Source organism: Oncorhynchus mykiss, chromosome 11, assembly GCF_013265735.2.
Source record: "Oncorhynchus mykiss isolate Arlee chromosome 11, USDA_OmykA_1.1, whole genome shotgun sequence".
Classification (NCBI taxonomy): domain Eukaryota; kingdom Metazoa; phylum Chordata; class Actinopteri; order Salmoniformes; family Salmonidae; genus Oncorhynchus; species Oncorhynchus mykiss.
In genome coordinates this window covers 15,547,315-15,570,817 of record NC_048575.1, presented here as the reverse complement: position 1 = coordinate 15,570,817, position 23,503 = coordinate 15,547,315, and the positions used below count along the sequence as shown (strand labels likewise).

Sequence of the window (23,503 nt, the reverse complement as noted above, 5' to 3'; positions counted from 1 at the left end):
TTGCATAAAATGGTAAACCATGGGTAGCCTCCCCTATCCACCCTGAGCAGAGACCCTGCCTTTTCTATGACCAACGAGATGTCAAACGGGGAACCTCGATGTCACTCATACGTTTTCAAGGGCTACTATTGGACATTGGGAACACCCACTAATCATTAAAACCCGGTTGCTGAATGCTGATAGGCCGAGGCTGCTGGCGGGTCCCGCCCCCGCGGTGGATTGTTTGGAGTGGCCAGACCGCCAGGGACACAGGATGGCAACGCGATCAGCAGGAGTATCTAACGGGACATGCGGACGGACTTAAATCTATTACATTTCTGACTGCCGGTGAGGGTTTTTACTATGCTTTTATATGTCATGATACGAATCGGAATATTACTCACCAAACTGTTTATTTGGCCTTAATTGAGTATTTTTTTATATGTTGAATTGCGTTAATCCAAATAGCCAAACTACAAAGTCGACCACTGACTGGACGTAGCGGCCGGCCACCACTAGTGGACCCCAGTAGAAGATAATGATTAAGCACAAGGGGGTTCTGTGTCCAAGGCCCGATTCTTTCAATTCAACTCTTGACCATTACTGCACACTCCATTTGGCAACCGCCTTGCTCCGAACCGCTTGATTATTGTTCACTAAAACGTACAAACGGCATTTGATTTAGAAAGTGTCCGGCTATAAAATATTGTAACAATCTGTGGCGGAAGGAAAATAGACTCGGTAACGGGAAGCGACGGTGCGGAACTTTGATTGATCGTGCTTGCCATCAGTTCTCTGTGCATGTTGTGTGCATTGGCTGCAGCCAGCACACAGACGGCTGCTTTTGTTGCTCACTCACACTTTACTGAAAGCAAGAGAGATTAACTAGCCCACAGTGTGAATTAGACAACATTATTCTATGAATTTAGGCAGTGACACGTCAGTTATAAGGGTTACTTGCGATAATTAAGCAATAAGGCCCGAAGATGTGGTATATGGACAATATGCCACGGCTAAGGGCTGTTCTTACTTAAGACGCAACGCGGAGTGCCTTAGTACAGCCTTAGCCGTGGTATATTGGCTATATATCACAAAACCCTGAGGACTATTTTTGCTAATATAAACCGGTTACCAATTTAATTGGAGCAGTAAAACTAAACGTTTGTCATACCCCTGCTAAATGTGGTGATATACCATGGCTATCAGCCAATCAGAATTCAGGGCTCAAACCACCAAGTTTATAATTAACAACAGACAGTTTTTATTCACAAAGATATAGGCTATTAGGGAGAATAGCCATATTCTATATTGTCGACAAAATGAAGATCCAGCCATGTCGGAGTAGGAGTTAAGTCATTTTTTAGGGCAATGTGTAACATATCTTGCAATATTTATGACCTCACCACAAGCTCTCCAGCCTCCCTCAAAGCAAGAGGCTCTACCTGACTCATACATTTATAATGTTTCCCTGCTCCGACCTTAATAGAATTTCGGTGTCCATAGTAAAATGTGTCTGTGTGGAGGGTCTTTAGGGAGACAGGAAGCACATCGTCCTGGTGGCAGCAGTCAGGATGTCTCTCTAGTGAAGTTCAAAGGCCCTCAGCTCTCTGAGCTCTGGAGATGGCTAATGGTACATCTGAGAAGCTAATGGTATAGCTAAGAGGTTACCTGTGGTTTTATGTGTGTATGTGCATGGCAGAGATAGTCCTGGGTGTTTGTATTAGGACTACTCATTGACTTCCTGCAGTTTATTTTTTCACCTTTCTCTCCCCCCTCACTCTCTCCCCACCTCCCTAACTTTCGGCAGGTAGCCTACCGGTTAAGAGTGTTGGGCCGGTAATCGAAAAGGTCGCTGGTTTGAATCCCAGATCCGGCAAGGTGGAAAAATCTGCCTCTGCCCTCCAGCAACCCTCAACAACAACTGCTCTCGGGGTGCCGTGGACATTGATTAAGGCAGCCCCCCACACCTCTGATTCAGAGGGGTTGGGTTAAATGCAGAAGACACATTTCAGTTGAATGCATTGTTGTGCAACTGACTAGGTATTCCCATCCCTCGCTCTCTCCCACTTTCTCTATTTACTGTTTTTCCATGTCTCTCTCTTCCCCCTCTCACTCTTTCTCACCGCTCTTCCTTTCTGAGTGGAGTGTCCTCTTTTCAGGGGATGTTAAAGGAGGGGAGGGGGAGGGGAGGCATGCAATGGGAGCACTTTGCTGTTGCCGTGTGAACGGAGCTCCATTGTCCCTGGAACCTTTCAGAGTGGCTTCCCTGAGGTCCCTGCTTGCCCCTCCCCCACCCCTCACTCACTCTCTAGATGCACACACACACGGTCCATCCCTTTCTCTCCCCATTCCCTTCATTAGCCCACTCCCCTACCTCTAATGATGTCGCCTTGTTGTTGGGACCATTCTCACACCAGACAAAACAAACGCATGGCTCTGCAGAACTTCCTCATTTGAGGCTTACAAAGCAGAGCAGACCAACACATTTCACACACTAGTGTCTTTATATGATAATGTGGGCCTGGTTCATCATCTGGTTGAATACGCAAACCATGGTGCTAATTGGCTGTTTTCAGTGTGCTTTGTGGCAGCAGACGATGATGTAATTTATTCTTTGTTGTCCCATATTGGTATGTGGCTGCAGGCAAGGCTTGGCGGGGGGTATTGGACCGATGCCAGCTGAGGACCCTACCTACCAGCCTTGTAGGGTGGTTGTTTTTTGGTTGTCAGACAATTTCTCTTTTCTCTGTCAACACCTCCGAGCTATTATGATGCTATCTATTCATCAATGACATACATGGCATAGCCTACTAGATCTGAATTAAAGAGAATGGCTGAGGGGTCATCTTTGCTTTTGGGTGTGCGGCATTATGCATTTTGTTTCGTGCACACAAATCCAATTTTATGTATCACATTAAGCCAAATACAACTAGTGTAGACTTTACAGTTAAATGCTTGCTTACGAACCTTTCCAACGATGCAGAGTTTAAAAATAAAAAATAATATAGTAACTGACACGAGGAATAAAATACATAAGAATGGAGCTATATACAGGGAGGACCAGTACCAGATCAATGTGCTGCTATATACAGGGAGTACCAGATCAATGTGGAGCTATATACAGGAAGTACCAGTACCAGACTGCATATGGGGACAAAGATTGTACTTTTTGAAGAAATGTCCTCTGGTCTGATGAAACAAAAATAGAACTGTTTGGCCATAATGACCGTCGTTATGTTTGGAGGAAAAGGGGGAGTCTTGCAAGCCGAAGAACACCATCACAACCTTGAAGCATGGGAGTGGCAGCATTGTGTTGTGGGGGTGCTTTGCTGCAGGAGGGACTGGTGCACTTCACAAAATAGATGGCTTCATGAAGGAGGATAATTACAGTGCCTTGCGAAAGTATTCGGCCCCCTTGAACTTTGCGACCTTTTGCCACATTTCAGGCTTCAAACATAAAGATATAAAACTGTATTTTTCTGTGAAGAATCAACAACAAGTGGGACATTGGATATTGGATATTTCAAACTTTTTTAACAAATATCCAATAAATGTCGTTCCACTTCATGATTGTGTGCCACTTGTTGTTGATTCTTCACAAAAAAATACAGTTTTATATCTTTATATGTTTGAAGCCTGAATTGCGGCAAAAGGTTGCAAAGTTCAAGGGGGCCGAATACTTTCGCAAGGCACTGTATGTGGATATATTGAAGCAACATCTCAAGACATTAGTCAAGAAGCTAAAGCTTGGTCGCAATTGGATCTTCCAAATGGACAATGACCCCAAGCATACTTCCAAAGTTATGGCTTAAGGACAACAAAGTCAAGGTATTGGAGTGGCCATCACTAAGCTCTGACCTCAATCCTATAGAAAAGTTGTGGGCAGAACTGAAAAAGTGTGTGTGAGCAAGGAGGGCTACAAACCTGACTCCGTTACACCAGCTCTGTCAGGAGGAATGGGCCAAAATTCACCCAACTTATTGTGGGAAGCTTGTGGAAGGCTACCTGAAAAGTTTGACCCAAGTTAAGCAATTTAAAGGCAATGCTACCAAATATAAATTGAGTGTATGTACACTTCTGACCCACAGGGAATGTGATGAAAGAAATAAAAGCTTAAATAAATAGTTCTCTCTACTATTATTCTGACATTTCACATTCTTAAAAAAAAGTGGTGATCCAAACTGACAGGCAATTTTTACTAGGATTTAATATCAGGAATTGTGAAAAATGGAGTTCAAATGTATTTGGCTAAGGTGTATGTAAACTTCTGACTTCAACTGTATATAGTCTAGTGAGTGTGCGAGGAGTCCGTGCAGATAGTTTGGGTACCATTAATTCATTATTTAGCAGTCTGGCTGTTTAGCAGTCTTATGCCTTGGGGGTAGAATCTGTCTCGGAGCCTGTTGGTCCGAGAGCTCCGGTACCGTTTGCTGGACAGTAGCAGAGTGAACACTCTATGACTTGGGTGGCTGGAGTCTTTGCCAATTTTTCGGGCCTTCCTCTGACCCGCATGACAATGTGGTCCTGGATGGCAGGGAGCCCGGCCCCAGGGGTGTACTGGGCTGTTTGCACCACCGTCTGTAGCGCTTTGCAGTCAAGGGGCGGTGTAGTTCCAATACCAAGCGGTGAGGCAGCCATCCAAGATGCTCTCGATGGTGCAGCTGTATACATTTTTGAGGATCTGAGGGTACATGCCAAATCTTTTTAGTCTCCTGAGGGGGAAGAGACGTGTCCTCTTCACGACTGTGCGGGTGTTATGTGGACCATGTTAAGTTGTTAGTGATGTGGATGCCAATGAACTTGAATCTCTCAACCCGCTCCATAACAGCCCTGTGGATGTGGATGGGGACATGCTCTCCCCTCTTTCCTCTATAGTCCACGGTCAAGTCTTTGGTCTTACTGACATTGAGGGAGAAATGGTTGTCCTCGCACCACAGTGCTAAGTCTCTGACCTCCCTGTAGGTTGACCCATTGCTGGCGGTGATCAGGCCTTCCATCGTTGTGTCGTAAGCAAACTTGATGATAGTGTTGGAATCATGCGCGGCCATGTAGTTGTGGGTGACCAGGGAGTACAGGAGAGGACTAAGCACACATCCCAGAGGGGCCCCTGTGTTGAGGCTCTGTGTGGCGGAGGTGTTGTTGCCTACCCTCACCACCTGGGGTCGGCCCGTCAGGGTGTCCAAGGATCCAGTACCAGAGGGAGGGGTTCAATCCCTGGGTCTCTAGTTTGGTGATGAGTTTGGAGGGGTTTATGGTGTTGAACGCTGAGCTGTAGTCTATGAACACCATTCTCACAGTTTTTTCCTCTTGTGTCCAGGTGGGAGAGGGCAGTATGAAGTGCAACTGAGATTGCGTCATCTGTGGATCTGTCGGGACGGTATGCGAATTGGAGTGGATCTAGGATGTCTAGATGATGGTGTTGATGTGTGTTATGACCTGCCTTTCAAAGCACTTCATAATTACAGTTGTGAGTGCTACGGTAGTCATTTAGGCAAGTTACTTTGGAGGTCTTGGGAACAGGGACAATGCTGATCATCTTGAAACATTTTGGGATTACAGACTGGGACAAGGAGAGATTGTAAATGTCTGAAGACACCTGCCAGCTGGTCTGTGCATGCTTTGAGAGCGCGCCCTGGTATTCTGTCTGGCTTTGTGATTGTTAACTTGTTTAAACGCTTTGCTCAAATCGGCCACGGAGAGCGAGATCACAGTCATCCTGAAAAACGGGCTTTCACACAAGGCAAAGTGCTATATTCCTTGAAGCGAGCATAAAATGCATTTAGCTTGTTTGGGAGTTCTGCATGGTTGGGTTTCCCTTTGTAATCTGGTATCGTCTGCAAGCCCTGCCACATACAACGAGCATCGTAGCCGGTGTCATAGGATTCCACCTTCCTCCTATATTGTCCTTTTGCTTGTTTGATGTTTCTTTAGAGGTCATAGTGGGATTTCTTGTATGCATCCATGTACGTTCATTGTCAGCAGTAGCTTGAGCTTTTTTAGCTAGATACGTCCTTATAATCACTGTGGGGACGACATCGTCTATGCCCTTATTGATGAAGCCCGTGACTGTTGTGGTATAGTCCTCAATGTTATGTGACACTGGGAGGAACAGGACGTAAAGATGTGACTCTGGGGGGAACAGGAAGTAGAGATGCGGAGATCGCTAAAACAGGAAGCAGGAATGGCCACTCAGATGTTCTCTGGGTTCCCTCTTTCATCTGCTGTAAAATCTGCCTTAGAAACAGGATCAGCTTAGACCCCAATTGCATTGGACAGTGTGTGTGTGGGTGTTGGTCTGAAATGTCAAGTGAATGTGTGTGTATACAAAACATTAGGAACACCTGCTGTTTCCATGACAGACTGACCAGGTGAAAGCTATGTTCTCCTAATGACGTCACCTGACGTCACCTGTAACATTTAAGAGTGATTTTTATGCCTCGAGTCAATTCAGACATGGATTGTGTATGTGCTCCATTCACGTGCTGCGCAGTGGTCTAAGGCACTGCATCTCAGTCCAAGAGGATCGAATCCAGGCTGCATCACATTTGTCCGTGATTAGGAGTCCAATAGGGCGGTGCACAATTGGCCCAGCGTCGTCCAGGTTTGGCAGGGGTAGGCCGTCATTATAAATAAGGAATTTGTTCTTAATTGACTTGCCTAGTTAAATCAAATTCAGAGGGTGAATGGGTAAGACAAAAGATTTAAGTACCTTTGGTAGTGGGTGCCAGGTCCTTCGGTTTGTGTCAAGAACTGCAACACTCCTGAGTTTTTCATGCTCAACCTTTTCCTGTGTATACAGAATGGTCCACCACAAAAAGGACATCCAGCTAAGTTCACACAATTATGGGAAGCATTGGAGTCAACATGGAACCGCATCCCTGTGGAACGCTATTGACACCTTGTAGAGTCCATGCACTGACAAATTGAGGCTGTTTTGAGGGCAAACTCAATATTATGAAGCTGTTCCTAACGTTTGGCATCCTCTGTGTATATTTGTGTCTGAACTGTTGACCCTAAACCTGGGCGGTGGTGAGGCTGGGAAGCAAAGCTGGGCGGTGGTGAGGCTGGGAAGCAAAGCTGGGCGGTGGTGAGGCTGGGCAGTGGTGAGATTGGGAAGTGGTGAGATTGGGAAGTGGTGAGATTGGGAAGTGGTGAGATTGGGAAGTGGTGAGATTGGGAAGTGGTGAGATTGGGAAGTGGTGAGACTGGGAAGTGGTGAGACTGGGAAGTGGTGAGACTGGGAAGTGGTGAGACTGGGAAGTGGTAAGGCTGGGCGGTGGTGAGGCTGGGAAGCAAAGCTGGGCGGTGGTGAGGCTGGGAAGTGGTGAGGCTGGGCGGTGGTGAGACTGGGCGGTGGTGAGGCTGGGAAGTGGTGAGACTGGGCGGTGGTGAGACTGGGCGGTGGTGAGACTGGGCGGTGGTGAGACTGGGCGGTGGTGAGACTGGGCGGTGGTGAGGCTGGACGGCGCCGGAGAGGATGTCTGCCGTTTTATTGGCTCTTTACCAACCGTCCCATTTTGTTTGTTTTTTCGCATTGTTTGTAACTTATTTTGTACATAATGTTCCTGCTGTCTCTTATTACCGAAAAGAGCTTCTGGACATCAGAACAGTGATTATTCACCTCGAATTAGACTAGCAATTTTTCTTTAATGAGTCAGACTGGAAGGATTTACTCCGAACACCCGAACAGGCCCTCATCCCCGTCATTCGCTGGAGAAAGAAACTGAGATTTCGTGGAAAGAGATCGGGGTGCCTTGTGAGGATCAGGCGACGAGTGGCTAATCTGCGTTTGCCATCCGTACTGTTAGCTAATTTGTAATCGCTGGAAAATAAATGGGACAAACTGAAAGCACGTATATCCTACCAACGGGACATTAAAAACTTCAATATCTTATGTTTTACCGAGTCGTGCTGAACATCATTAATAGCATACAGCTGGCGGGTTATACACTCTAGCGGCAGGATAGAACGGCAGCCTCTGGTAAGACACAGGGTGGGGCCTATGCATATTTTTAAACAACAGCTGGTGCACAATATCTAAGGAATTGTCAAGGTTTTGCTTGCCTGAGGTGTAGTATCTCATGATAAGCTGTAGACCACACTATCTACCGAGAGGTTTCATCTGTATTTTTCATAGCGGTCTACATCCCACCACAGATCGACGTTGGCGCTAAAACCACACTCAATGAGCTGTATACCGCCAAAAGCAAACAGGAAAACGCTCATCCAGAGGCGGCGCTCCTTGTGGCCGGGGAGTTTAATGCATGGAAACTTAAATCGGTTTTTACCTAATTTCAATCAGCGTGTTAAATGTGCAACCAGAGGGGATGAAACTCTAGACCACCTATACTCCACACACATTCATAAGGCTGCAGGGCCAGACGGATTACCAGGACGTGTACTCCGAGCATGCGCTGACCAACTGGGAAGTGTCTTCACTGACATTTTCAACCTGTCCCTGACTGAGTTTGTAATACCAACATGTTTCAAGCAGACCACCATAGTCCCTGTGCCCAAGAACACTAAGGTGACCTGCCTAAATGACTACTGACCCATAGCACTCACGTCTGTAGCCATGAAGTGCTTTGAAAGGCTGGTCATGGCTCACATCACCATTATTCCAGAAACCCCAGACCCACTCCAATTTGCATACCGCCCCAACAGATCCACAGATGATGTAATCTCTATTGCACTCCACACTGCCCTTTCCCACCTGGACAAAAGGAACACCTATGTGAGAATGCTATTCATTGACTACAGCTCAGCATTCAACACCATAGTGCCCTCAAAACTCATCACTAAGCTAATGACCCTGGGACTAAACATCTCCCTCTGCAACTGGATCCTGGACTTTCTGACGGGCCGCCCCCAGGTGGTAAGGGTAGGTAACAACACATCTGCCACGCTGATCCTCAACATGGGGGACCCTCAGGAGTGCGTGCTCAGACCCCTCCTGTACTCCCTGTTCACTCATGACTGCACAGCCAGGCACAACTCCAACACCATCATTATGTTTGCTGATGACACAACAGCCGGATCACCGACAACAATGAGACAGCCTATAGGGAGGTCAGAGGCCTGACCATGTGGTACAAGGACAACATCCTCTCTCTCAACGTGAGCAAGACAAAGGAGCTGATCGTGGACTACAGGAAAAGGAGGACCGAGCACGCCCCATTCTCATCGACGTCCACATCACCAACAAACTAGCATGGTCCAAGCACACCAAGACAGTCGTAAAGAGGGCATGACAAAACCTATTCCATCGAGAGCATCCTGACGGATTGCATCACTGCCTGTTATGGCAACTGCTCGGCCTCTGACCTCAAGGCACTACAGAGGGTAGCGCGTTCGGCCCAGTACATCACCGGGGCCAAGCTTCCTGCCATCCAGGACTTCTATACCAGGCAATGTCAGGGGAAGGCCCTAAAAATTGTCGGACTCCAGCCACCCTAGTCATAGACTGTTCTCTCTGCTATCGCACGGCAAGAGGTATCGGAGTGCCAAGTCTAGGTCCAAGAGGCTTCTAAACAGCTTCTACCCCCAAGCCATAAGACTCCTGAACATCTAATCAAATGCCTACCCAGACTATTTGCATTGCCCCCCCTCCACCCCCTCTTCTACACTGCTGCTACTCTCTGCTATTTTCTATGCATAATAATTTTAATATCTCTACCTACATGTACATATTACCTTGACACCGGTGCAACCGTACATTGACACTGTACCGGTACCCCCTGTATATAGCCCCAATATTGGGCAACGTTAGCTAGTTGACATTAGCCTTCTACATCTGGAACTTCAATCCTTTCAGACCAGGGGCACAATGCATTTTTTGGGGGGGATCAGAATCTCCGTTATAATCATTGGCCAGTACGGAGAATTTAGTAAAACCACAAGTCCATATCCCTGTCTTCATCCATGGTTAATTTAGGAAAGGGACAATTTTAGCTAGCTAGTCACCTGAGGACAACAACACAATGAGATGCAAGAATTCAGGTTGTTGCAACCCCCCTCTTCTACGATGCTGCTACTCTGTTATTTGCTATGCATAGTCACTTTAATAACTCTACCTTCGGGTTCATATTACCTTGACACCGGTGCCCCTCACACATTGACTCTGTAACGGTACCCCCTGTATAAAGCCCCGCTATTGTTATTTACTGTTGCTCTTTAATTATTTGTTATTCTTATCTCTTTCATTTTTTTTTTGTATTTCTTAACTGCATTGTTGGTTAAGGGCTTGTAAGTAAGCATTTCACTGTAATACCTGTTGTATTCTGCGCATGTGACAAATAACAATTGATTTGACTGTAGCTCATTTTCCCAATACCTTAATCACTCTGCTGTCTACTACTACTGCACTGCCACTTGGTCTCGTCTGGATAGGTCATCATTGTATGCCCAGCCTCACTTACCCTGTTTCCAAAAATACTATTGTGTGTTTGTTAGTGTGTGCTTATACGTCTGGCCCATTGACTGTGTGTGTGTGTGTGTGTGTGTTTGTTAGTGTGTATCAGTGTCTCCCTGCATTGAGTGTGTGCTTATAAATACTTACAGTAGTTATAACTTACAAAATGTAGGAAACCGTGTCTGTAAATACATCCATTACAGTGTGTGTCATATCATATGTATTGTGTGCTTCCTGTGTAACAGTGTGAGGTGTCACCATGCCTCTGGTGAAGAGGAACATTGACCCGCGCCACCTGTGCCGGGGGGCGTTACCAGACGGCGTCGGCAGTGAGCTGGACTGTGTGATGAACAACACCCTCTCCTCCATCATCCGCCAGCTCAGCAGCCTGAGTAAGACACGCAGAACACACCGAGCAGAGAGCACTAACCACAGGCTACGTAGAACTACATGTGCTTTCTACCGTGGTGACAACAATGAAATAACACACTGTCATTGTACTATTCCCCACATATAGGTGTGCCACCTATGAATATCATGCTTATGCTCATCATATTATACTATTAAATTCTCTCTTAAATAACCTCTCATCTCATATTCACCATGCTGCAGTGCTGTTACACATTTTGAGAAGACCTGATAATATAGTGATGTCTAAGAAGCGATTGATTCGTCAGTGTTCAGTGAATCAGGATCAAACAGTAAAATCACTTGGGAAGCCAAGCCAGGGGAAGAAGAACTAACATTTTACAACCCATGTGTTGTGGAAATTGCGTTGTTTTGTCTATAACCTGTTAGTTCATATGCCTTTCCCCTGTGATATATAGCTCTAAGGCCGAGGCAATAAGAAGACAGAGGCAGAATAAATTCAACCACACCTTTGTTTCATCCCAAAACCGGGGACAACCTCTGTCCGGTGGAGTCCACAAAGCATACTGCATGTGACAAACAGTTACAGTACATGGCCTACAGCGTGGTCAAGAAAGTTCATGTTCCCAATATTTTCAGACCACTAAACAACTATTGATTTAGAACCACTGAGAGTTACTGCCAGTCACAAAGTTAAACAGGAGCTGCCTCCACTAGTCCTGCACCATTTTAATTTCAACATCATCAAAGCACCTCTGCTTAGTTTAATACAGTGATGCAGCTAAAAGATGCCAAAAATTATTTCGTCCAATCAATGTAACCTAAATATGTGGCTGTCCATGGTTTCTGAGTTTTGTGTGTGTGTGTTCGTGCAAGTAGAAAAACATGTTGACACCCTACTTGTAGAGAGATCTAATCCTCCTCTCTTTCATGTTGATGTAACGGTCTATGACGGTACGCTATTTGTTGTCATAGGCTACCTGGCTAAAATGCTTGGACGCTAGCCTAGCTTCCTTTCATGGGCAACGATAGCTAGTTGACATTAGCCTTCTACATCTGGAACTTCCATCCTCTCAGACCAGGGGCACAATGCATTTTTTTGTTTGGATCAGAATCCCCGTTATAATCATTAGCCAGTACAGAGAATTAAGTAAAACCACAAGTCCAAATCCCTGTCTTCATCCATGGCTAATTTAGGAAAGGGGCAATTTTAGCTAGCTAGTCACGAGGACAACAATACAACGAGATGCAACAATTCAGGTTGTTTCTGTCAGACATATTTCTCTGTGATAGGAGTGAAACCAAATCCCTTGACACTTTTGTTGTTGTTTTGTTTTTGGTCCGAAAGGACCATTCACTGTTTAGCTCAACGCTGATTGGCTGTTATCTTGTTTATTTTTTTTATCAAGGGACGCCAAAGGCTCGCTGGCTTCCTTTTCATTCAATGCTATGAGCAGCAACAATGTCATACTCTTTATGACCAGACGGAATCAGATAGATGGTCTACACATACAGAGACAGAGGGGCGCTGTTTTGCTCGTTTGGATGCTTTCTCTGAAAATTATGAAAACACAGAGATTAAATATACTTTCTTATTATTTACTTATTTTTGTCAATTTTGGGGGGGGGGGGGGGGGAGACTGGCTTCACTTGGCACCCTTTAACACACACCACTGGTGTGTGCTGTAATACAACAGCATTAAACAGAGTTACTATGACTTAAGGGGTTATTGCCTGAATAACCCTGCTACCCCCATGACAGGACCCATATAATGTCCTGTGAAATATTTAGAGATGTACTTTCCTATCTTATACCCAGTATCCAACCACCCTCTGGCTCTCTCGCTCTCAACTCTCCTTTATTGCTTTATTCGTCTTGCTCATGCTCTGTTTTCCTCCCTCCCCCCTCTCTCTCAATTTTAATTCCATTTCATTTAAGGGCTTTATTGGCATGGGAAACATATGTTTACATTGCCAAAGCAAGGGAAATAGATAATAAACAAACAATAAAACATGTTACAGTGAACATTACACGCACAAAAGTCCCAAAATAATAAAGACATTTCAAATGGCATATTATGTGCAAATAGTACAAAAGGGAAAATATATAAACATAAATATGGGTTGTATTTACAATGGTGTTTGTTCTTCTCTGGTTGCCCTTTTCTTGTGGCAACAGATCACAAATATTGCTGCTTTGATGGCACACTGGTATTTCACCCAATAGATATGGGAGTTTGTGTAATCTGATGGAAATCTGTATCTCTAACATTTGGCAGAAGGTTAGGAAGTGAAACTCAGAAAGTGGCCTTTCTCAATAGCAAGGCTGTGCTTACTGAGTCTGTACATAGTGCTGCTTTCCTTAAGTTTGGGTCAGTCACAGTGGTCAGGTATCCTCTCTCTTTCTCTCTCACTAACTCTTTCTCTGTCATTGCAGTTTAGCATTTTTTGGGATGACTCATGTACAGCTAAGCAGAGTGATAACTAGCTGGCACAGCCACAAAGTCATAAAATCACATTAACCTAATTAGTGGCGCAGCATCACAGTGCAAGAGGCGTCACTACAGACCCTGGTTCGAATCCAGACTGTATCATATCTGGCCGGCATTGGGAGTCCCATAGGGCAGCGCACAATTTTCTGTCAGTTAAGAACACATTCTTATTTTCAATGACAGATTTTTACCTTGTCAGCTCGGTTACTAGTCCAACGCTCTAACCACTAGGCTACCTGCCGCCCCAGTATATAACAAGATTTTTCCATTGGCCCAGCGTCGTCCGGGTTTGGCCGTCATTGTAAATAAGAATTTGTTCTTAACTGACTTGCCTAGTTAAATTAAAAAATAAATGAAGACCAAAAGGCAATATTTTTTTCATGAATTTTTACAATTTAGCCAATTTTGACATAGCAGCTGTCCCATCTAGCGAAAATCGCTCAGTTCTGCCTCCAGGACAAGACTCATCCAATAAACATCTCTGCCATTGTGATTGTTCCTCTGGTGGGAGTGGGCCTTTCAGCAGCAGCTGTGTGGGTTAAATATAAACAAAGAGGGAGTCTAAGCTAGAGCCCTATCCCTGCCCAAATCTGTCCATGTTAAGCAGATCATTCATTATTAAGCAAGTGAAGAGTTTCTTTATGGGGGACAATGAGAGGGTTGAATTTTTAGTCAAGATAACCATGAATTGCTATTTTGATACGTGAGGCTGATTTTGATCTAATAGAAGATTGGTAACAACCTAAGCATTACCAATGTACTGATAAGTGTGACGCACGTGACATCCCGGCAACTTTGAGAAAGAGAAAGAGCACTTTATATCGGTTTTATATATATTTATGTTGAAATTTGAGACGGTATATGCATAATCATGAGGCTAGCATAGCATCTCACACTCCATTGAACACAGGCAGTTGACATCAACACCCCTCATAGATTATTCCTTTTTCTTCAATTTCTATATAACGAGATTTATCCACCAATCCAAAAAGGACTAGGCAGGAGATTGACAACCCGCTGTTCCGCTCTGTGGACAACTAATCCCATTGTTAGGGCGGAGACATACAGATGGAGGATCTTCATTTGAGCCATTTTTCTACAGCAGGAAAATAAACCTGCAGGAACAGGAAATGTGAAGTATTATATGGATTATAATTCATGGACATTTTTGTAGGGGTTAATACATTTCTCATCAGGGAAAATCAAGTCTGAAATTTCAAAGTGGAAATGGCGAACTTCAGAGGCCTTTTTTAAACCTCAAATACACTACAAGTTTTACAATTCTTGCATTGCAGGAAAGTTCTCCTGCAACAGGGTGATCATATTAAGATCCTGCATATTAAGATCCTACATATTACGATCCTAAGATCTCATTAAGATCCTACATATTAAGATCCTACATATTACGATCCTAAGATCTCATATTAAGATCCTGCATATTACGATCCTACATATTACGATCCTAAGATCTCATATTAAGATCCTACATATTAAGATCCTACATATTAAGATCCTACATATTAAGATCCTACATATTAAGATCCTAAGATCTCATATTAAGATCCTACATATTAAGATCCTACATATTACGATCCTAAGATCCCATATTAAGATCCTAAGATCTCATATTAAGATCCTACATATTAAGATCCTAAGATCTCATATTAAGATCCTAAGATCTCATATTAAGATCCTACATATTAAGATCCTACATATTAAGATCCTAAAGATCTCATATTAAGATCCTACATATTAAGATCCTAAGATCTCATATTAAGATCCTAAGATCTCATATTAAGATCCTACATATTAAGATCCTAAGATCCCATATTAAGATCCTACATATTAAGATCCTAAGATCCCATATTAAGATCCTACATATTAAGATCCTAAGATCCCATATTAAGATCCTACATATTAAGATCCTAAGATCTCATATTAAGATCCTACATATTAAGATCCTAAGATCCCATATTAAGATCCTACATATTAAGATCCTAAAGATCTCATATTAAGATCCTAAGATCCCATATTAAGATCCTACATGTTAAGATCCTAAGATCCCATATTAGGATCATAAGCATCTTGTCATTATCCATATCTCTTGTATACAGTGGGGCAAAAAAGTATTTAGTCAGCCACCAATTGTGCAAGTTCTCCCACTTAAAAAGATGAGAGAGGCATGCAATTTTCATCATAGGTACACTTCAACTATGACAGACAAAATGAGAAAAAAAAATCCAGAAAATGAATTTATTTGCAAATTATGGTGGAAAATAAGTATTTGGTCACCTACAAACAAGCAACATTTCTGGCTCTCACAGACCTGTAACTTCTTTAAGAGGCTCCTCTGTCCTCCACTCGTTACCTGTATTAATGGCACCTGTTTGAACTTGTTATCAGTATAAAAGACACCTGTCCACAACCTCAGTCACACTCCAAACTCCACTATGGCCAAGACCAAAGAGCTGTCAAAGGACACCAGAAACAAAATTGTAGACCTGCACCAGGCTGGGAAGACTGAATCTGCAATAGGTAAGCAGCTTGGTTTGAAGAAATCAACTATGGGAGCAATTATTAGGAAATGGAAGACATACAAGACCACTGATAATCTCCCTCGATCTGGGGCTCCACGCAAGATCTCACCCCGTGGGGTCAAAATGGTCACAAGAACAGTGCAAAAATCCCAGAACCACACGGGGGGACCTAGTGAATGACCTACAGAGAGCTGGGACCAAAGTAACAAAGCCTATCATCAGTAACACACTACGCCGCCAGAGACTCAAATCCTGCAGTGCCAGACGTGTCCCCCTGCTTAAGGCAGTACATGTCCAGGCCCGTCTGAGGTTTGCTAGAGAGCATTTGGATGATCCAGAAGAAGATTGGGAGAATGTCATATGGTCAGATGAAACCAAAATATAACTTTTTGGTAAAAACTCAACTCGGCATGTTTGGAGGACAAAGAATGCTGAGTTGCATCCAAAGAACACCATACCTACTGTGAAGCATGGGGGTGGAAACATCATGCTTTGGGGCTGTTTTTCTGCAAAGGGACCAGGACGACTGATCCGTGTAAAGGAAAGAATGAATGGGGCCATGTATCGTGAGATTTTGAGTGAAAACCTCCTTCCATCAGCAAGGGCATTGAAGATGAAACGTGGCTGGGTCTTTCAGCATGACAATGATCCCAAACACACCGCCCGGGCAACGAAGGAGTGGCTTCGTAAGAAGCATTTCAAGGTCCTGGAGTGGCCTAGCCAGTCTCCAGATCTCAACCCCATAGAAAATCTTTGGAGGGAGTTGAAAGTCCGTGTTGCACAGCAACAGCCCCAAAACATCACTGCTCTAGAGGAGATCTGCATGGAGGAATGGGCCAAAATACTAGCAACAAGTGTGTGAAAACTTTTTGTAAAGACTTACAGAAAACGTTTGACCTCTGTCATTGCCAATAAAGGGTATATAACAAAGTATTGAGAAACTTTTTTTTGACCAAATACTTATTTTCCACCATAATTTGCAAATACATTCATTAAAAATCCTACAATGTGATTTTCTGGATTTTCTTTTCTCATTTTGTCTGTCATAGTTGAAGTGTACCTATGATGAAAATTACAGGCCTCTCTCATCTTTTTAAGTGGGAGAACTTGCACAGTTGGTGGCTGACTAAATACTTTTTTGCCCCACTGTAAATGACTGGGCACAAATGCCTGGAGAGCCTGAACTAGGGACAGGAGGTGTGTGTGTGTGTGAGAGAGAGAGAATGTCAGAACCATAGAGGGATTGGACCTCAACATTCTGAACCTCCTTTTCTTCCTCTAAATATTTGTCCAGTGGTCATCCTGTGCATGGGTGTGTGCGTGCCTCTGACACACAAGTTAGCGTTAAACATTTTGACGCCTGATCTCAACAGATGTGCTCTTGCAAAGATTGATTGTTTGAATTTTTCCTCTAGGACCTCACATGACAGTGATGCCCTGGTCTATTTGTGAGTTCAGTTTGTTAACAGAAGAATGGTAGACCTGTGCCTTTTGATAGTCCCTTGCATCAAGTCCATCGCAATGGATTTCTCCTACCAATCATGCTTTAATGTCATTGCTGTCTTTAACAATAGCTGTATCTCCTGTTGTCTGGTTGTTGCTTGGTCCTGTTGTCATAAACAGAACAGTTGCTCTATAGTATCCTCAAAGTGTGCTGCATACTGTATGCATCATTTAGTACACCAGAATGTCATGTTAACCACATACGATCCATCTGTCTACTCTTGTACTGCAGGTAAACATGCGGAGGACATCTTTGGGGAGCTGTTCAACGAGGCCAACACGTTCTACCTGAGAGCCAACTCCCTGCAGGACCGCATCGACCGTCTGGCTGTCAAGGTCACCCAGCTGGACTCCACTGTGGAGGAAGGTGAGACAGGGGTTAGAGGTCACAAGAAACAGGAAGTGGTGTCAATACTGGTTGCCACAGGGATGTGAGGTCCTTTGCATTAGTGAGTTAAGTCAGGTGTGGAGAAAGTGCTGAAACTGATGATGTACAGTGCATTCGGAAAGTGTTCAGACCCCTTGACTTTTCCCACATTTTGTTACATTGCAGCCGTATTCGAAAATGTATTCAATTATTTTTTCCCCCCTCATGAATCTACACACAATACCCCATAATGACAAAACAAAAACGGGTTTTTAGAAATATTACATTTCCATAAGTATTCAGACCCTTTACTCAATACTTTGTTGAAGCACCTTTGGCAGCGATTACAGCCTTAAGTCTTCTTCGGGATGACGCTACATGCATGGCACACCTGTATTTGGGGATTTTCTCCCATTCTTCCCTGCAGATCCTCTCAAGCTCGGTCAGGTTGGATGGGGAGCGTCGCAACACAGCTATTTTCAAGTCTCTCCAGAAATGATCAATCGGGTTCAAGTCCGGGCTCTGGCTGGGCCACTCAAGGTCATTCAGAGACTTGTCCCAAAGCCACTCCTGCATTGTCTTGGCTGTACTTAGGGTCGTTGTCCTGTTGGAAGGTGAACCTTCAACCCAGTCTGAGGTCTTGACCACTCTGGAGCAGGTTTTCATCAAGGATCTTTCTGTACTTTGCTCCGTTCATCTTTCCATCGATCCTGACTAGTCTCCCAATCACTGCCACTGAAAAATATCCCCACAGCGTGATGCTGCCACCACCATGCTTCATTGTAGGGCTGGTGCCAGGTTTCCTCCTTTGCATTCAGGCCAAAAAGTTCAATCTTGATTTCATCAGACCAGATAATATTATTTCTCATGGTCTGAGTCCTTTAGGTGACACTTGGCAAACACCAAGCGGGCTGTCATGTGTCTTTTACTGAGGAGTGGCTTCCGTCTTGACACTCTACAATAAATGCCTGATTGGTGGAGTGATGCAGAGATGGGAGAACCTTCCAGAAGGAACCCCATCTCCACAGAGGAACTCTGGAGCTCTGTCAGAGTGACCATCGGGTTCTTGGTCACCTCCCTGTTTGGCCGGGCAGCCAGCTCTAGGAAGAGTCTTGGTGGTTCCAAACTTCTTTCATTGAAGAATGATGGAGGCCACTGTGTTCTTGGAGACCTTCAATGCTGCATTTCGTTTTTTGGTACCCTTTCCCAGATCTGTGCCTTGACGTAATCCTGTCTCGGAGCTCTACAGACAATTCCTTCGACCTCATGGCTTGGTTTTTGCTCTGACATGCACTGTCAACTGTGGGAGCTTCTATAGACAGGTGTGTGCCTTTCCAAATCATGTCCAATCAATTGAATATACCACAGGTGGACTCCAATCAAGTTGTAGGATAATCAATGGAAACGGGATTCACCTGAGTTTAATTTCAAGTCTCATAGCAAAGGGTCTGAATACTAATGTAAATAAGGTATTTCTGTTTTTAAAAGTTTAATACAAAAATTGATAAAAACCTGTTTTCACTGTCATTGTGTGGATTCATGCGAATTAAAAAAAAAAGATTTTATAGTAAAGCTGTAATGTAACAAATGTGGAAAACGGGAAGGGGTCTGAATACTTTTCTCCCACCCTGTCTGTCCCCCTCTCTTTTCTCCCATATCTCCCTCACCCTCTTTCTCTTTGTCCTTCTCTCTCTGTTTGTTCTCCCTCCCGACTCTTTCTCTTTGTCCTTCTCTCTCTGTTTGTTCTCCCTCCCGCCTCTTTCTCTTGGTCCTTCTCTCTCTGTTTGTCCTCTCTCTCTCTGTCCTCAGTCTCTCTGCAGGACATTAACATGAAGAAGGCATTTAAGAGCAGTACCGCCCAGGACCAGCAGGTGGTGTCCACGAGGAGCGTGCCCATCCCTGTCAAGGAGATGTACAACCTGAGTGATAAACCTCCACCGCTCAACATCCTCTCCAAATATAGGTGGTTTATCTCCCCCTCCCTTTCTATGATCTGTCTAACCTCTCTACTACCCAGGGCAGTGTGTACCACAGGAGGCTGCTGGGGGGAGGATGTGTCATAATAATGTCCGGAACAGAGCAAATGGAATGGCATCAACACCTTCAAACCATGTGTTTGATGTATTTGACACCATTCCACTGATTCCGTTCCAGTCATTACCATGAGCCCGTTATCCCAAATTAAGGTGCCACCAACCTCCTGTGGCATAAACCCAGAGTCTCAAAATGGAATGTTGTGGACTTCATTTCCCATAAACCCTGAGCTGTGTTTGCCCTGTAGGGATGACCACAAGGAGGGGCTGAAGTTCTACACTGACCCCTCCTACTTCTTCAACCTGTGGAGAGAAACAATGCTGCAGGACACAGAGGACAAGAGGAAGGAGAAGAGGAAGAACAAAGTAAAGTCTAAAGTTATCTATCTTTCTTTCATTGTATCTCTTCCTCCTCCGTCTCCACTAATATGTGTCTCCTCCCAGGAGCAGAAGCGTTGTGTGGACGGGACGTTGCAGAGGGAGGTGAAGAAGGTGCGTAAGGCTCGGAACCGTCGCCAGGAGTGGAATATGTTGGCCCTGGATAAGGAGCTGAGGCCTGACCACCGCCACACACACTCTCTCCACCAGGGGCCCACCTCCGAGGGATCACTGTCCCCTGAGATGAGGTCAGTCATCACACACGTACATGCATATGAGATGAGGTCAATGAAAAGTTTACACATGAACACATTTGCATTTCTAACATAATGTATGAAATGTAAAGAAGTATGGAGTAATTACTTTTCTGTATAGATGATTACCCACTTAAGGTGTTTCCCCAGTGCTCTGCTAGTTTAGTCTCGCTCTGCTGTTCAGGGAGAATTTAGCCCTCTGCTGGCCATGCTGTAACCTTTTCTCTCTCCTAGGGGTCTTGGGCCTGATCACATGGACCACCACCACTACCCTAACTCAACCAACCATGCTGGTCACGCCTACACATACTCCGGCCCACCCCCGAGTCTCCTGGCTGCTCAGCTGGCTGCCCAGGGACATGCCACTCTGGACAAGGACTATAGGGGAGCCACCCTGGGTCGCCCCCACGATGCTCCACCCCCTCCTCCACCCACTGAGAACATGAACGGATCTCTGCCCCCTGTGGACTACAGGTCAGCAAGTGCACAGACACACACATACATAAACACCCTGGCAGACAGACAGACATGTGTGAATGCACACTCAAATAAACATTAAAACGTGCACACAGACAAATCCATGTGCACTCTTTTGTTGTCACTCTAGGGTTTGGTTGAGTCTTGTGTCTGATCTGATGACGAACAACAGGCTTAATTCTCTCTGGGACTAATCTTTAGGGTTATACTGTCACCCATACAAACCGAGTACAGCCCTGGTACATTCAACTGCCTTGGTCTTGGCACGACTCCCCTATAAACTCTGTGAAAATAATGGCATCCTGTTATTCATTCTTCTTCAGTTGTCAGAGGATGTTTAGTGTGACATCGCTATAAGTGAGATGTTTTTGTGGAGAGGCAGATAAACAAGATACTTTCAATTTCTAAAATGGTTATGATTAATACAGTATAATGCTTCATGCCCACGGTCTCACTTTGTCCCTTCTCTCCTCTCTTCTCTTTCTTTCTCTGTCTCGCTCTCTTCCTCTCTTCCTCTCTACCTTATCTCCCGCTCTCTTTCAGTATGATGGAGGGATATGGAAACGGTCCTCCTCCCACTCCTCTCATGCCATCAGCACAATCTGCCTTTGCCACGCCCCCCGGAGGACCACTTCCTCCTCCAGGACCAGTGGGATCAGCCGGTGGCTATGCCCCGACCCCACCACCACTCACTGGGTCTCTGGTGGCTCCACCTCCCCCTATACCTCCGCCCCCTCCTCCAGGCTCCTCCTACTCTACCACTCCCAAGATGTCCTCAGTGCCCCACATTGCCCAACCTGTTAATGATGCTCGTAGTGATCTGCTGGCTGCCATACGCATGGGTAAGTGTGTGCATCTCTATCTAACCCTGTGTGTCTCTGTGACAGGGGTATTCAGTCTGTCTGTGTCTGACTAACTTGACTGGGGGCTGATTTTGCATCGCCTGGTGCCCCGGGTGGGTGGATATTTCACTTTGGGACCAATGGAATGGCCAAAAATGAGCAAACTGCGCTCACCCGGTGCCCCGGGCCATGCCTTTTCTGACTGACTGACTGGCTTACTGACTGTGTCCAACTGTCTCTCTCCCTGGCTGTAGGTATCTAGTTGAAGTGTATCTATCGGTCTCTCTCCCTGGCTGTAGGTATCTAGTTGAAGTGTATCTATCGGTCTCTCTCCCTGGCTGTAGGTATCCAGTTGAAAAAGGGTCAGGAGCAGCAGGAGCAGCAGGCAAAGAGGGAGCCTGTAGGGAACGATGTGGCCACCATCCTGTCCAGACGCATCGCCGTTGAGTACTCCGACTCCGAGGATGACTCCGAGTTGGAGGAGAACGACTGGTCTGACTAACACACACACACTCTCTCTCACTCAAAAGCTGAAAAGCACATACACGTGCACGTTCACATCCACAAACTAAGACCCACTAAAAGGTATGTGTATGAACACATGACCATAAGCTAACATTCACATATACAGACTCATACACTCCCTCGTGTCGTAGGTATGTTTGTACAGTATATAAGCTGGGTGATCCTTGGTCACATGTAGCACTGCTGGGAGATCAGGCTCCTGCATCAGCTGCTGAAGGATTCACAACTAGAACGCTAGGGTTGAATTCAAGATGCATACTGTCATGTTCAGCTGCTATACAGACACTAACTGCAAACCAACGTTCAATTCAAAACTATTACATTAACATTTAAGAATTCTCATGCAACGCTCTGGGCATCTTGAATACACCCCAGGAGACCACAGTGTCTCCGTATAATATGTTATCCATAATAACACTAGTAAAGCCCTGTTTGTGTTGGGGACTTATCTCATGTATGGTAACTATCTTAAGGGCGTCACTTGGAGAAACAGCAACCTCCCCTTGGACAGAAAATCTACTTGTCTTTTCTAATGTTTTTACTCAAACACTTATTAATAGTTAATCTGGGAAGCGACAAGCTTTTAATGTGTAGATTATAGCAACTGGAGGAAGAGAAGTCAGAGTGGACTGCGGTGGTCAGGGTAGCGTTCAGGAGGAACAAAAAGGAGAATGTTTTTAAAGCATTTCCCAACTGTTTCTTCTGAACAACACCTGAGAGTGAGGCTGTATTCCATCAACCGTACTAACAATGTAGACCAGATATATGTTGAGAGTTAAGCCAATGCGGGTTCTCTCTGAACATTCATGGAGCACCACTTTCTCCTCAATAGCCATTTCTAAGTGATAATTAAAGCTTCCACGTTGTGCTGTTTACTGTTGATAGTTTTCACAGTGAAAACAGATGTGCAATTTGTTGACTTGAATACACATTATCCCCAATGCTAATCAATAAAAAAATCTGTTAAATTCACTGCTCTGTTTTGCTTGATTACAGTGGGTCATTTCATAGGGAACTGTCAGAGGCGCTCTCGTTTTGGTACATCACAACGATTCATTAATAAAGTTCTATATGGGCGCCAACATGGTGGCTGTGGTAAAACCTGGCCTAACTCTATATATGTGACTGATGTAGACTATTGACTGGGCATCTTCCTAAGTGGTACTCAAGAATGGATATTGAAACGTAGCTGGAGTGTGTGGTAAGAGCGTCTGATTGGAGATCAGAGAGATATGAGTGAAAGGAAGCTTAATGAATAACATCTGAGACTATGATCGCTTAGTGATGTCTAGCAAAGATTTGGAAGCTGAAAAATAGATTGGATTGGGTTTAGGGT

At 44.7% G+C, this 23,503-nt stretch overlaps 1 protein-coding gene across 3 annotated transcripts; it reads left to right on the top strand.

The window, feature by feature from the left end:
• Positions 1 to 178: 178 nt before the first annotated feature.
• wasf3b (WASP family member 3b) lies at positions 179 to 23,140 on the top strand. Of its 3 annotated transcripts, none has more exons than XM_021620291.2 (10): positions 190 to 327; positions 1,787 to 2,019; positions 10,636 to 10,782; positions 17,524 to 17,658; positions 19,468 to 19,621; positions 19,940 to 20,057; positions 20,136 to 20,317; positions 20,558 to 20,797; positions 21,344 to 21,642; positions 21,987 to 23,140. In XM_021620291.2, exons 3-10 carry the CDS (start codon positions 10,650 to 10,652, stop codon positions 22,142 to 22,144), a joined length of 1,419 nt encoding a protein of 472 aa, XP_021475966.2. In that variant the 5' UTR covers positions 190 to 327; positions 1,787 to 2,019; positions 10,636 to 10,649; the 3' UTR covers positions 22,145 to 23,140. The 3 variants fall into 3 exon arrangements, with proteins under 3 accessions (XP_021475967.2, XP_021475966.2, XP_036790888.1); XM_036934993.1 differs by having other exon boundaries at positions 220 to 327; positions 1,791 to 2,019; XM_021620292.2 differs by lacking the exon at positions 1,787 to 2,019 and having other exon boundaries at positions 179 to 327.
• The last annotated feature ends 363 nt before the right edge of the window (positions 23,141 to 23,503 follow it).

Bases quoted from the DNA above. Each gene is read 5' to 3' on its own strand.
- wasf3b (XM_021620292.2), top strand. From the start codon at position 10,650: ATGCCTCTGGTGAAGAGGAACATTGACCCGCGCCACCTGTGCCGGGGG. The intron at 20,318-20,557 runs GTCAGTCATCAC...TCTCTCTCCTAG, and splicing joins TCACTGTCCCCTGAGATGAG to GGGTCTTGGGCCTGATCACA. The intron at 21,643-21,986 runs GTAAGTGTGTGC...CCCTGGCTGTAG, and splicing joins GCTGGCTGCCATACGCATGG to GTATCCAGTTGAAAAAGGGT.